We start from the raw sequence: 11,942 nt of genomic DNA, 5'->3' as shown, positions 1-11,942 counted from the left end.
CAACATGGTAAACCCCCATCTCTACAAAAATTACAAATAGCAGCCAGGTGTCATGGCACACACCTGTAGTTCTAGCAACTCAGGAGGCTGAAGTGGGAAGATCACTGGAGTCTGGGAGGCAGAGGCTGTAGTGAGCCAGGATTGTAGTAACACTGCGCTCCAGCCTGGGCAACAGAGCAGGAATCAGTCTTGAAAAAAATATATATATACTATTTAACATTACAAATTCTTTATTAGTAGTTCTTCTCTCTCCCTTCCCCACAGGTCCACGAATCTTACAAGCACCTGAAATCACTGCAGTCTAAGCTCTGAAGTGTCACAAGGACAAGTTTAATCTGCTCCAGAAAGCACCTGTGTGCAACTCGAATCTATGTGGAATCTTTTTCGAATTCAAATAGCTATAGAGCAAATGATAAATTGACCCCTTTTTATAAATGGAGGGAAAAAAATGAACAGATTTCAGAGATTAAATGAAAAAAAAAAAGCAGATGTTTTAAGTGCAATTAACACTGAAAGAGACCTGTTAAACCATTCAGAAAAAGCTTAAGAAATGCAATATGACTTCCTTTTGTAATGCTGCTGATCCCAGTAGACTATGACTTTTGATAATTAGCAGAATTTAACTACTAAGTAGTTGATTATTTTCACATTTTAATTGCTAATCACTGGCTATATAAGTGTTTTTAAGCAAAGGTATTTTTGAAGTGGTGTAGAACCCTTCCAAGCTTTCCTGCTCGGTGTTCTACCAGACTTACCCTGGGACCTGGCTTAAAAGCAGGATTGAAGAAAAGGGACTGGGGGAAGGAAACTTATTGGAAAACTTGATGCAAGTGAGTTTCTGCTTGGCACAGTCTCTGCCTGCTTGCTCTCCTTTGCTGATGGATTGCGTTTATCAAACTATTCATGCTGGCATTTTTCCAACAAGAGAACTTATTTCGCACAGGCCTACTGTAGGACCATTGTCTCGTGTAATTAGGAATTTTCCATTTGAAGGATCACTAAGTTGTCACAGTAGTAGGAACTGTAGGGAGAGATCTCAGCTGTAACTTTGGTGACTATATTAACTGGATTTTCTGGGACAATCAGATTTCAAAGATTCTGTCATCTTGGCATAAGCCATTAAAAGCTTGCAGGTTACCATATTTGGCATTTAAAAAATGTCACTTAGGTCATCTCACTCCCAGACGTAGCACAGAAAAACCCTTTGACACAAACCATGTGTTCTGATTTTTGGTTCAGAAAATACAATCATTGAAACTGTGAGGTGTTTGTTTGTTTTTAACAACTGGGAAAAAACAAAAACAAAAAACTATGGTTAGAAATACGGAAGTTCTGTAGGTTCTGTTTCTTACTATATGTATGGCTTTGTTTTCAGTCTATTTCTAGGAGCTTTATCTGAATCGCTAATTGTCCTTTCAGCTGAAATCTAATTTACACAATCATTCTATATTTAAAGATTAAATACATCTTAATTAATTTTTTCTTAAAGTCAATGTAAGTCACTTTGTTGTTTTTTTTTTTTCTTTTTAAAAATCTGCGCCGTATGCCTCATGAAACCAGCTGTTCTAGAATCAGTCCTGAGAATATGGTTTAATTCCATGGAAACATAATTCCTCTCTTGAGACCTGACATAATATCTATCTATCCTGGGGAACTGGTAATATGAGACTTTTAGGTTACAGCAGAAATGCTACATATTGACAAAAGCCTTAATCTTTCCACTGGGAGAACTAATTGATAATTGTGTTAAGATTGAAGATTAACCCTGAGTTAATCTCACTTGAGTCTATCTTGACAGTAGTTCAGATTCTGGAAAATGATAAACTGACCTGCTAGATGTAGAATTGTTTCAAAATTAGTGTTGAAATGCCTTGTTCACAGATGAATATCTGGGCAGGATCTGAGGGTGTTTGGAATGACACCCCCTAATCCATTTGCATAGATGGGATGTCTTTGCAGGTTTGAGGAGATCATCGACCTGCAGAGCCCCCTTTGACCCAGTACCTCAAGTTTTATTTAAAATCTAAATCTGGGGCCGGGTGCGGTGGCTCACACCTGTAATCCAAGCACTTTGGGAGGCCGAGATTGGTGGATCACCTGAAGTCAGGAGTTTGAGATCATCCTGGCCAACATGGTGAAATCCCATCTCTACTCAAAAAAAAATACAAAAATTAGCTGGGCATGGTGGTGGTGCGTGCCTGTAGTCCCAGCTACTCAGGAGGCTGAGGCAGGAGAATTGCTTGAACTGGGGGCGGGGTGGTGGAGGTTGCAGTAAGCCAAGATGGTGCCACTGGCTGAGCGAGACTCCATCTCAGAAAGTAATAAAATAAAATAAAATCTAAATCTGATGTTTGATGCTATTTTTATTAATATTGAAATTTTCTGTCTTGAACTTTATTCAGTATAATCAAGAGTAAAGATACAGTAAACCTCACTGATTTGTACTATTAAGAGAGAAAAAATATGCCACACAATTAAACTTAGGTTTAAATTATGAAGAAATTTAGAATATAGGTTTATTAGATTTAGGGAACACTAAGAATAAAAAAGGAAGGAGTGATACCTGCCTGAGTGGATAACTGTAAATCAGCTGTAATTACTGCAGTTGTAGCAATAGTTGTGAGTGGCTCCAGTCACTTTAGGAGTCCTTGGAAGTACTTGGTACACATTTGTTGGCTGTACCTTAAAGGAAGTGGCAAGTCCAGTTTGTTCTGTCTATCACAGTAGACTGCCACTGACAAGTTTGGGTCTGTTGGATTCAAAATTTTGTGAGCCATTTTCACAAGTACGAAGATACATTTTAACCTTGTCTTCTCCAAAATTACTGAGTAGGAATTTTATTTTTTATTTTTATCTTTTTGAGACAGGGTATCACTCTGTCACCCAGACTGGAGTGCAATGGTGGGATCCTGGCTCACTGTGACCTCTGCCTCCTGGGTTCGAATGGTCCTCCCTCCTCAGTCTCCTGAGTAGCTGGGACCACAGGCACATGCCCCCACGTCCGGCTAATTCTACTTTTTTTGTAGAGACAGGGTTTTGCCATGTTGCCCAGGCTGGTGTCAGACTCCTGGGCTCAAGGTGATCATCTTGCCTCAGCCTCCCAAAGTGCTGAGATTGCAGGTGTGAGCCACAGCACCTGGCCCAGAGTGAGCAGAATTAATGAGTTTTTTGTGTGTGTTAGATAATACTAATTTAAGCCTTTTTTAAAAAAGTACTCTCAACCGAATACAAAATTGAAAATGTGAGGTTTAATAGAAATGTGTTGGATATTTGTAATGGATTCTTCTTGCCCAAGTGTTTGGAGTTCTACTTTACGCTCTGTATTTAAAAATTAGTGACCTCAAAGCAGAGTTGGTGACACAGCCTTTGGGGCCCTCATGTTCTTGTCTTTAGAACATATCACTACTAAGTGTCAGCTTATCTTCAGAACATTACAACATTCACTATGTTCATATGCTTTCTGAGAAGTCACCACTTGTAATTTCAGATCATATATACCTCTGTAATGGCGACTTCATTTTATAGTTCCTAAAGTTAACATGCTGGATCTTTTTTTTCCACCCCACGAGTGTCTCACTCTCACCCAGGCTGGAATGCAGTGGTGTGATTGTAGCATACTTTGGCCACCAACTCTTGGACTCAAGTGATCCTCCTGCCTTGGCCTCTTCTGAGAAGCTGGGATTACTGGTGCACATCACCACACCTGGCTAATTTTTTTTCTTTTCTTTTCTTTTTTCTTTTTGGAGATAGGGTATGGCTATGTTGCCTTGGGCCGGTCGTGAACTCGTAGCCTCAGGTGATCCTCCCACCTCAGGCCTCCCAAAGGGTTGGGATTACAGGAGTGAGCTACTGCGCTGGGCCAACATGTTACTTTTTTTTTTTTTTTTTCAGACGGAGTCTCGCTCTGTCGCCCAGGCAGGAATGCAATGGTGCGATCTCGGGTTAGCAATCTTCACCTCCCGGGTTCAAGCGATTCTCCCACCTCAGCCTCCTGAGTAGCTGGGATTACAGGCACCCACCATCACGCTTGGCTAATTTTTATATTTTGAGCAGAGATAGGGTTTCACTATGTTGGCCAGGTGATGTGCACACACCCCCCACCATCTCCCAAAGTGCTGAGATCACAGGCATAAGCCACCGCGCCACTTCGCCCAGCCAACATGTTACATCTTAATTCTTGGATTTTCTTCACTGCAGGGCTTTGGGTGGCGCGGTGCCCTTCACTGCAGGGCAAATTTGCATTTGCACTTTTCAAATGCATAATCTTGGAGATCCTGTGAATCAATAATTCTTTAGACAACTGCGGCTCAAAATCCCTCCTCTCCATTTTCCGAGTTATTCCATCCATCTTATTAGGAAGTGAATTAGGTGTAGGTGGTCTGTAACACCTGCATATCTTCTTATACATGTAGAGGGTATGCCTGGGATATACAGGTTGTCTTCAAGCAGTAGCTGCTACTACAGCTAGAGAGAGGAGGAGTGCCAGGAAATTGATGACCTGAGATCAAGAGTCTTGTTGATGTTCTGACTTAGATAAAGGTTTTGATCATTTTCATGAAACAATGCAGGAAAGTAATTTCTGCTGTTTATTTACTATGTTATTGGAGGATTAGAACAAGTCATACTGTAATGGACTAAACTGACTTTTTATTTTAAAATACTGATGGTATTTTTGGGGGGGGTTTCTTGTTTTGTTTTTGGTTTTTGAGACACTGAGTTGCTCTTTCACCCAGGCCATAGTGCAGTGGCGCAATCTTGGCTCACTGCAACCTCCGCCTCCTGGGTTCAAGCAATTCTCCGCCTCAGCCTCCGGAGTAGCTGTGATTACAGGCGCCTGCTGCCATGCCCGACTAATTTTTTTGTATTTTTAGCAGAGACGGGGTTTCACCAAGTTGGTCAGACTGGTCTTGAACTCCTGACCTCGTGATCCACCCACCTCAGCCTCCCAAAGTGCTGGAATTACAGGCGTGAGCCACCGCGCCCAGCCAGTGTTTTGCTTTTAACTGTGCACACTTACTAAATTTTCCAGTACTTGATTCCTATGGTCCATGATAGTAAACACAGAAACATATAAGGAACATTGTTAGAGGTACCACGTTAGCTGTTGCATATGTACACGTTCCTAGATTCAAGGGTGTTTCTGTCTTAAGTGTAAGTGGGTCATTGGTTGTTTTGGCAAGATCATGGAAAATTGGGGATTTTTTAGACCCAAATATGTTTTGAGTATTTCTTAGATTAGTAAATGTGTGTGATCTTCCACCTTCCACATTCAGACTGCAGACTAGACTTCATAAATGCCTTTTTATTTCCAATTGTTATAGATTCAACTAAATGACTGTATGCCTTGGGAGCACATAATTACTTTGCTACCTTTTTCCGCCTTTGCTGTTGTGGCTTGAGTTTGGTTCATACCTGAGAAGATGGAGTTAGCATATGTTGTTACCCAGCCCTGGCTTGATGGTGTCCTGTGGGGGCAGGGGTGGGAGGACGAGGGGCACGGGGCCAGAGCATGTGAATGAATCATGGTTGGCCAGCTGTGACCTGCCAGCACTGCGGGTAAGCCAAACTACAAACCGTTCTTTCCTCTGTGAAATTGAATAAACCTTAGTAAAATTCATAATTAGCACATATTAGAAAAAATGTGACGTATCTTTTTGTGGGGTGACAGTATTGGGTTTCATTCTGGCAATACAGCTTTGATTGGATCATTAAACAGGAAGGTCAGTCACTTCCCTCAAGCTTTGGGGTGTGGAATAAACACGGGTGAATTTGTGGAATAAACACGGGTGAATTTGTGGATTCACCCGTCAACCTCCCAATATCAACACATTTCTCACGCCTCCGCGCCGGCCACGTGTCAGCCCTCAGAAGTGGGCAGGAAGAACTTTTAGGCGTCTCGGCAGTTCCCAAGAGGGCCTTTGAGCCTGGCACCCTCTTCCTGGAGAGGCGTTGGGGCAGCTCCTAGCAACGTGCCCACCGCCGGCAGAGGCCCGGCCCCGCCAACGGCCGCGCGCGGCTCCCTGGGAGCTGTAGTTGTTCACGTCGTCCCCGTCTCCTTTGTGCGGGCGGGTGAGCAGACCGCCGACTACGACTCCCAGGATGCCTCGCGCCCGCCTTTCCACGGGAGGCCGGACGGCTGAGAGTGGCAGCAGCGGCTGGAAGCGGGAGGCCTGCCCGGGCTGGGCGACCTGAATGGAGCCGGGGCCGGTGCTGGTCCCAGCGGCCGCACCTCCAGGGACACGGCGCGTAACGGGAGGCTTCAGGGGCTGGGAGCATTACAGGCTGCTCTCGGGGGCCATATAGGCCGGGCGCTCAGAAGGGTGACGCATTGAGGGGCGCGGAGTCTCGGGACGGAGGGGCTACTCCGGTTAAGGGTCTTGTTTAGGGGTGGTCTCGGGATCTGTAAAACGCCTGGCATGGAGTCCGCTGAATAGATGTGGGGACGGGGTTACACTGTAGCCCTTTGGCCTTGGCAAACCACGCCTAGAAAATCCCCATAGTTTGAAGCCGGTACAGGATCGACAGGAGATGCCAGAAGTTCCATGATGTGTTATGGGACACATTTGGACTTGTAGGTCGTGATGTCGCCATTGCAGAGAAAAACACAAAGCCGGGCACGGTGGCTCATGCCTGTAATCCCAACACTTCGGGAGGCCAAGGCGGGAGGATCACTCGAGGCCAGGCGTTTGGGACGACCCTGGGCAACGTAGGGAGACCCGTCTCTACAAAAAAGTTTTAAAATTTGCCGGACATGGTGGCGTGTGCCTGTGGTCCCAGCTGCTAGGGAAGCTGAGATTGGAGGATCGCCTGAGCCCAAGGAGGTCGAGGCTGCAGTGAGCTGTGAGAGCTGTGATCGTGCCACTGCACTCCAGCCTGGGCAACAGAGCGAGACCCTGTCTGGAAAAAAGAAAGAGAGAAAGAAAGAAGGCCAGGCGTGGTGGCGCACACCTGTAATCCCAGCACTTTGGGAGGCCGAGGCAGGCAGATCACGAGGTCAGGAGTTTGAGACCAGCCTGGCCAACAGTGAAACCCCGTCTCTACTAAAAATACAAAAATTAACTGGGCATGGTGGCTGCACGCCTGTATTCCCAGCTACTCGGGAGGCTGAGGCAGGAGATTCGCTTGAACCTGGGAGGCTGAGGTTGCGGTGAGCCAAGATTGCACCACTGCACTCCAGCCTAGGCAACAGAGCGAGACTCCATCTAAAAAAAAAAAGAAAACACATGTGTTCAAGTATTCAAGGTGGACTCTGTAGGTAAGCCCAGATAATCCTTGCATTCCAATAACAGGACAGGCCAACACCTGGGATAGAGAGAGGACCCCTCTGACTCCTTTCTTCCAGGACATCCTGTAGGTGGGTTTTGGTAAAGTGGAGGAGGGGGTGGGAGAGAGCTAATTCCAAAGAAAACTGTTCTCAATGGGTCAGATTTACTGCCTATGTAAAGGGAAATATTTCCACCGTCAGTGAAAATCGTGTTGCTGGATGTGGTGGCTCATACCTGTAATCCCAGCACTTTGGGAGACCAACGCAGGAGGATTGCTTGAGCCCCAGAGTTCAGTACCAACCTGGGTAACACAGTGAGACCCCGTCTCTAAAAAAAGATTTTACAAAGAAAAAGAATATCAAAGAGTAACCAGAGCTCACACCTGCTTTTGTGCTCAATGCTGCCTAGAAAGTAGTCATGGGTGCTGCCTGGGAAAGGGTTTCAGCCTTGGTGCCAGGTACCCACCTCATTTCTGAAATGAGTACTTGCCACTTGCCGCATCAGCTTTCAGGGTAAGGGATCATGGCCACTGCCCTTTTTTCAAGTAATCATGGCCACTGCCCTTTTTTCAAGTAATTCTGAAGCCAAAGCTTCAGAAAGCCCGTTAAGTTATCCAGAGCACTTTTTTTTTTTTTGAGACAGAGTCTCACGTGTTGCCCAGGCTGGAGTACAGTGGGGTGATCTCAGCTCACTACAACCTTCTCCTCCTGGGTTCAAGCGAGTCTCCTGCCTCAGCCTCCTGAGTAGCTGAGATTACAGGCATGTGCCACCACGCCCAGCTAATTTCTGTATTTTTAGTAGAGACAGCATTTTACCATGTTGGTCAGGCTGGTCTTAAACTCCTGACCTCAAGTGATCTGCCCACCTCAGCTTCCCAAAGTGTTGGGATAACAGGTGTGAGCCACCGCGCCCAGACTGAGAGTACTTTGCTCCTCTTCTGAAGTGGATCCCCTATAAGGAATTTTTAATTTATGGAAATGGGTTTTACCTCTTGAATGGGCAAAGTGAGAGAAGCTTTGATAAACCTTGGATTCATGCTCTGTTAAACCATCTTTTTTTTTTTTTTTTGAGATGGAGTCTTGCTCTGTTGCCTAGGCTAGAATGCATAGCATGATCTCAGCTCACTGCAACTTCCGTCTAGTGGGTTCAAGTGATTCTCCTGCCTCAGCCTGCCAAGTAGCTGGATGCCCGCCACCGTACCCAGCTAATTTTTTGTATTTTTTGGTAGAGATGGGGTTTTACCATGTTGGCCAAGCTGGTCACAAACTCCTGACCTCAGGTGATCCACCTGCCTCAGCCTCCCAAAGAGTTCTGGGATTACAGGTGTGAGCCACTGCGCCTTGTCTCTCTCTGTTTTTTTTTTTTTTTTTTTTTTGAGACGGAGTCACTCTGTCTCCTAGGTTGGCACAGTCTCAGCTCACTGCAGCCTCCACATCCCAAGTTCAAATGAGTCTCCTGCCTCAGCCTCCTGAGTAGCTGGGATTACAGATGTGCACTACCATGCCCAGCTAATTTTTGTGTTTTTAGTGGAGACAGAGTTTCACCATGTTGGCCAGGCTGGTCTTGAACTCCTGACCTCAGGTGATCCACCCGCCTCGGCCTCTGAAAGTGTTGGGATTACAGGCGTGAGCCACGGCGCCCAGCCAAAGCTACATCATTTTTAAGCAACCACTTTAATTTTCTTCATTAGGGAGTATGAGCCTGATGTGGGCAGAATCCAGATGAGCTGGCCAGTGCTGTGAAGGAGCTGCAAGCAGCCCCGAGAGCCGTGAGATGGTAGGCAGAGTTCAGAGTAAGATGCATGGAAAGCAAACATGCCTCCCATCCTGCAGCCCCAAAGATCTTGACTGCATGCAACACTCTGGGGACTGGGCAGCAAGGACCAGGATGGAAACCCTGGAGAAGAGTGACAGGAGGTGGCATTGATACCAAACTTTCGACGACCCAAGTTTTCTTCTAAGCCTCTGAGTGTCCGGCTGGAAGCGTTTTTAAGTGTCTGTCACCGGTATTGAATCAGGGGCACGGAATAGAAGACATTTCCGGTCACAGACATCTTGACTGGGAGGGTTTGCATGTCGTGTCTGGGATAGGAATGACTTCTGCCCACCCATTGGTACCCATCACTGGTTAGTGGGGCTGTGTCCACACTCTGAAGAGTCAGTTCTCAGAAAATACAGGAACGCATAAAGGACTTAACATCTCTAAATGCCATTGGTGCTCCTGCCTCTGGTGACTTGGCAAAAGGCAATGCAATTCATTCTGCATTGCCAGTTTCCACCTGTGTTCACTGTTTGGTATTCTTGATGTGATTTGTTTTTCCCGTTTTAGGCGCCAAAAACCAAGAAGGGATGGAAAGGTGAGTGGAGAGATGGAACATTACCCTTAAGCCAAATATATATCTTTTTCTCCTTTGGTCCTGGAACAATGAAATGTGTGTTTATTTAAATGTTTTATGGGCCAGGCATGGTGGCTCACGCCTGTAATCCCAGCACTTTGGGAGGCTGAGGCGGGTGGATCATGAGGTCAGTAGATCGAGACCATCCTGGGTAACATGGTGAAACCCCGTCTCTACTAAAAATACAAAAAATTAGCTGGGCATGGTGGCAGGCACCTGTAGTCCCAGCTGCTTGGGAGGCTGAGGCAGGAGAATGGTGTGAACCCGGGAGGCAGAGCTTGCAGTGAGCCAAGATCTCACCACTGCACTCCAGCCTGGGCGACACAGCGAGACTCCGTCTCAGAAAAAAAAAAAAATGTTTTTGATGAGAGTCTTACTATTCTTCCCATTTTTCCGTAGGCAGCCTTGGTCTTCCTTTTGCTGCCTCACTGGTCCTCAGAGAAGTTCAGACATAAATAAGATATGGGGTTGTGGAAAAAATCCTCCTCCTCGGGCTCTGTATCCAGAAATATGTGGTTGGGATTCAGGGTGGGAAAGCTGGGGGAGGGAAATGAATTTGGTATTCATACTTAGGTTCCCCCACATGCCTCCATCAGAAAGTGGCCATTGATGAGGACATCCAGACCACTTCTGGGGGATATCAGATGGAAGGGTACAAGGAGCCTACTTGTCTGAAAGTAGCTTCCATGTGCCTAGAAATCTTGGGCACTCTTCCCAAAGAGCCGCACTGGGCTGTGTTCAAGATCTGGAAGACTGATTTTTAGCCAGTGTGTCATAGTAGACAGGTAGAATATAGATTCTCCTGAAAATCTGCACCATCATTCTTTGAGATAGTTTTTTTTTTTTTTTTTTTAATTAGACAGAGTCTCGTTCTGTTGCCCGGGCTAGAGTGCAATGGCACGATCTCAGATCACTGCAACCTCTGCCTCCCAGGTTCAAGCGATTCTTCTGCCTCAGCCTCCCCAGTAACTGGGATTACAGGCATGCGCCGCCATGCCTGGCTAATTTTGTTTGTTTGTTTGTTTGTTTTTGAGATGACATCTTGCTCTGTCACCCAGGCTGGAATGCAGTGACGCGATCTCAGTTCACTGCAACTTTTGCCTCCCAGGTTCAAGCAATTCTCTTGCCTTAGCCTCCCTAGTAGCTGGGATTACAGACATATGCCACCATGCCCAGCTAATTTTTTGGAGTTTTTTTTTTTTTTTTTTTCTGAGATGGCTTCTTGCTCTGCCGCCCAGGCTGGAGTGCAGTGGTGCGATCTCAGCTTACTACAACCTCGGCAACCCGGGTTCAAGTGATTTTCCTGCCTCAGCCTCCCAAGTACCTGGGACTACAGGTGCCCGCCACCACGCCTGTCTAATTTTTTGAATTTTTAGGAGAGACGGGGTTTCACAGTGTTAGCCAGGATGGTCTTGATCTCCTGACCTCATGATCCACCTGCCTCAGCCTCCCAAAGTGCTGGGATTACAGGCGTGTGCCACTGCGCCCAGCCATTTTTTTGTATTTTTAGTAGAAGACAGAGTTTTGCCATGTTGGTCAGGCTGGTCTCAAACTCCTGACTTCAGGAGATCCGCCCGCGTCAGCCTCCCAAAGTGCTGGCATAGCAGGTGTGAGCCACTGCGCCTGGCCTGAGATAGTTATTTTAAATTTCTGCCTCGGGGTATTTCAGCAAGGCTTTGTGACTTGTTGCCAGAGACATAAAACATCTCGTGGCCAATGAAAGGAGAGCTAAGCCTGAGTCCCAACATCTGAAAGCTCTGACGCCTTCTGGTGAGCCTCAAGCCTTGAGGTTTATTAAGGGCCACTCTTTTTTTCCTCCTGAAGTCATGACAGTCCCTTTTCTGTTCCAGGCTCCATTGATGATTTACTTGGTGACCTTCTAGGGGATGAGAGTAAGTGCACCTTGCCCAGAATCCCCTAATTTGGGCTGCTGCTGTTGCTTTTTTTTCCTTACTATCTTGCCCAGGCTGGTCCCACACTTCTGGACTCAAATGGATCCTCCCGCCTCCTGAATCAAAGTACTAGGATTACAGGCATGAGCCACTACACCCGCCCTTTTTAAAAACTTGAGATATACACGTCTGTAATCCCAGCACTCTGGGAGGCTGAGGAGGGCCAATCACGAGGTCAGGAGTTCAAGACCAGCCCAAACAACATGGTGAAACCCTGTCTCTACTAAAAATACAAAAAACTTAGTTGGGCATAGTGGCGGGCACCTGTAATCCCCGCTACTCAGGAGGCTGAGGCAGGAGAATCACTTGAACCCAGGAGGCAGAGGTTGC

At 46.3% G+C, this 11,942-nt stretch overlaps 2 protein-coding genes across 6 annotated transcripts in view; both read left to right on the top strand.

The window, feature by feature from the left end:
- ACOX1 (acyl-CoA oxidase 1, palmitoyl) overlaps positions 1-5,640 on the top strand; it is a 56,023-nt gene extending 50,383 nt beyond the window's left edge. For 3 of the 5 annotated variants that reach the window (XM_011948001.1, XM_011948157.1, XM_011948233.1), the window contains exon 14: positions 265-5,640. In XM_011948001.1, the coding sequence (XP_011803391.1) occupies positions 265-312 (48 nt within the window). In that variant the 3' untranslated portion in view covers positions 313-5,640. The remainder of the gene's footprint in view (positions 1-264) is intronic. The other 2 variants (XM_011948075.1, XM_011948302.1) reach the window with 2 other exon arrangements.
- A 494-nt stretch (positions 5,641-6,134) lies between these two features.
- FBF1 (Fas (TNFRSF6) binding factor 1) overlaps positions 6,135-11,942 on the top strand; it is a 32,068-nt gene continuing 26,260 nt past the window's right edge. Inside the window, exons 1-3 of the mRNA XM_011947790.1 lie at positions 6,135-6,320; positions 8,956-9,041; positions 9,594-9,621. Coding sequence (XP_011803180.1) covers positions 9,039-9,041; positions 9,594-9,621 — 31 coding nt within the window. The 5' untranslated portion in view covers positions 6,135-6,320; positions 8,956-9,038. The remainder of the gene's footprint in view (positions 6,321-8,955; positions 9,042-9,593; positions 9,622-11,942) is intronic.

Source organism: Colobus angolensis, unplaced genomic scaffold (genome assembly GCF_000951035.1).
Source record: "Colobus angolensis palliatus isolate OR3802 unplaced genomic scaffold, Cang.pa_1.0 Scaffold1, whole genome shotgun sequence".
Taxonomy (NCBI): domain Eukaryota; kingdom Metazoa; phylum Chordata; class Mammalia; order Primates; family Cercopithecidae; genus Colobus; species Colobus angolensis.
Note: the sequence above shows the minus strand (reverse complement) of the source record. Positions and strands in the feature narration are given on the sequence as shown.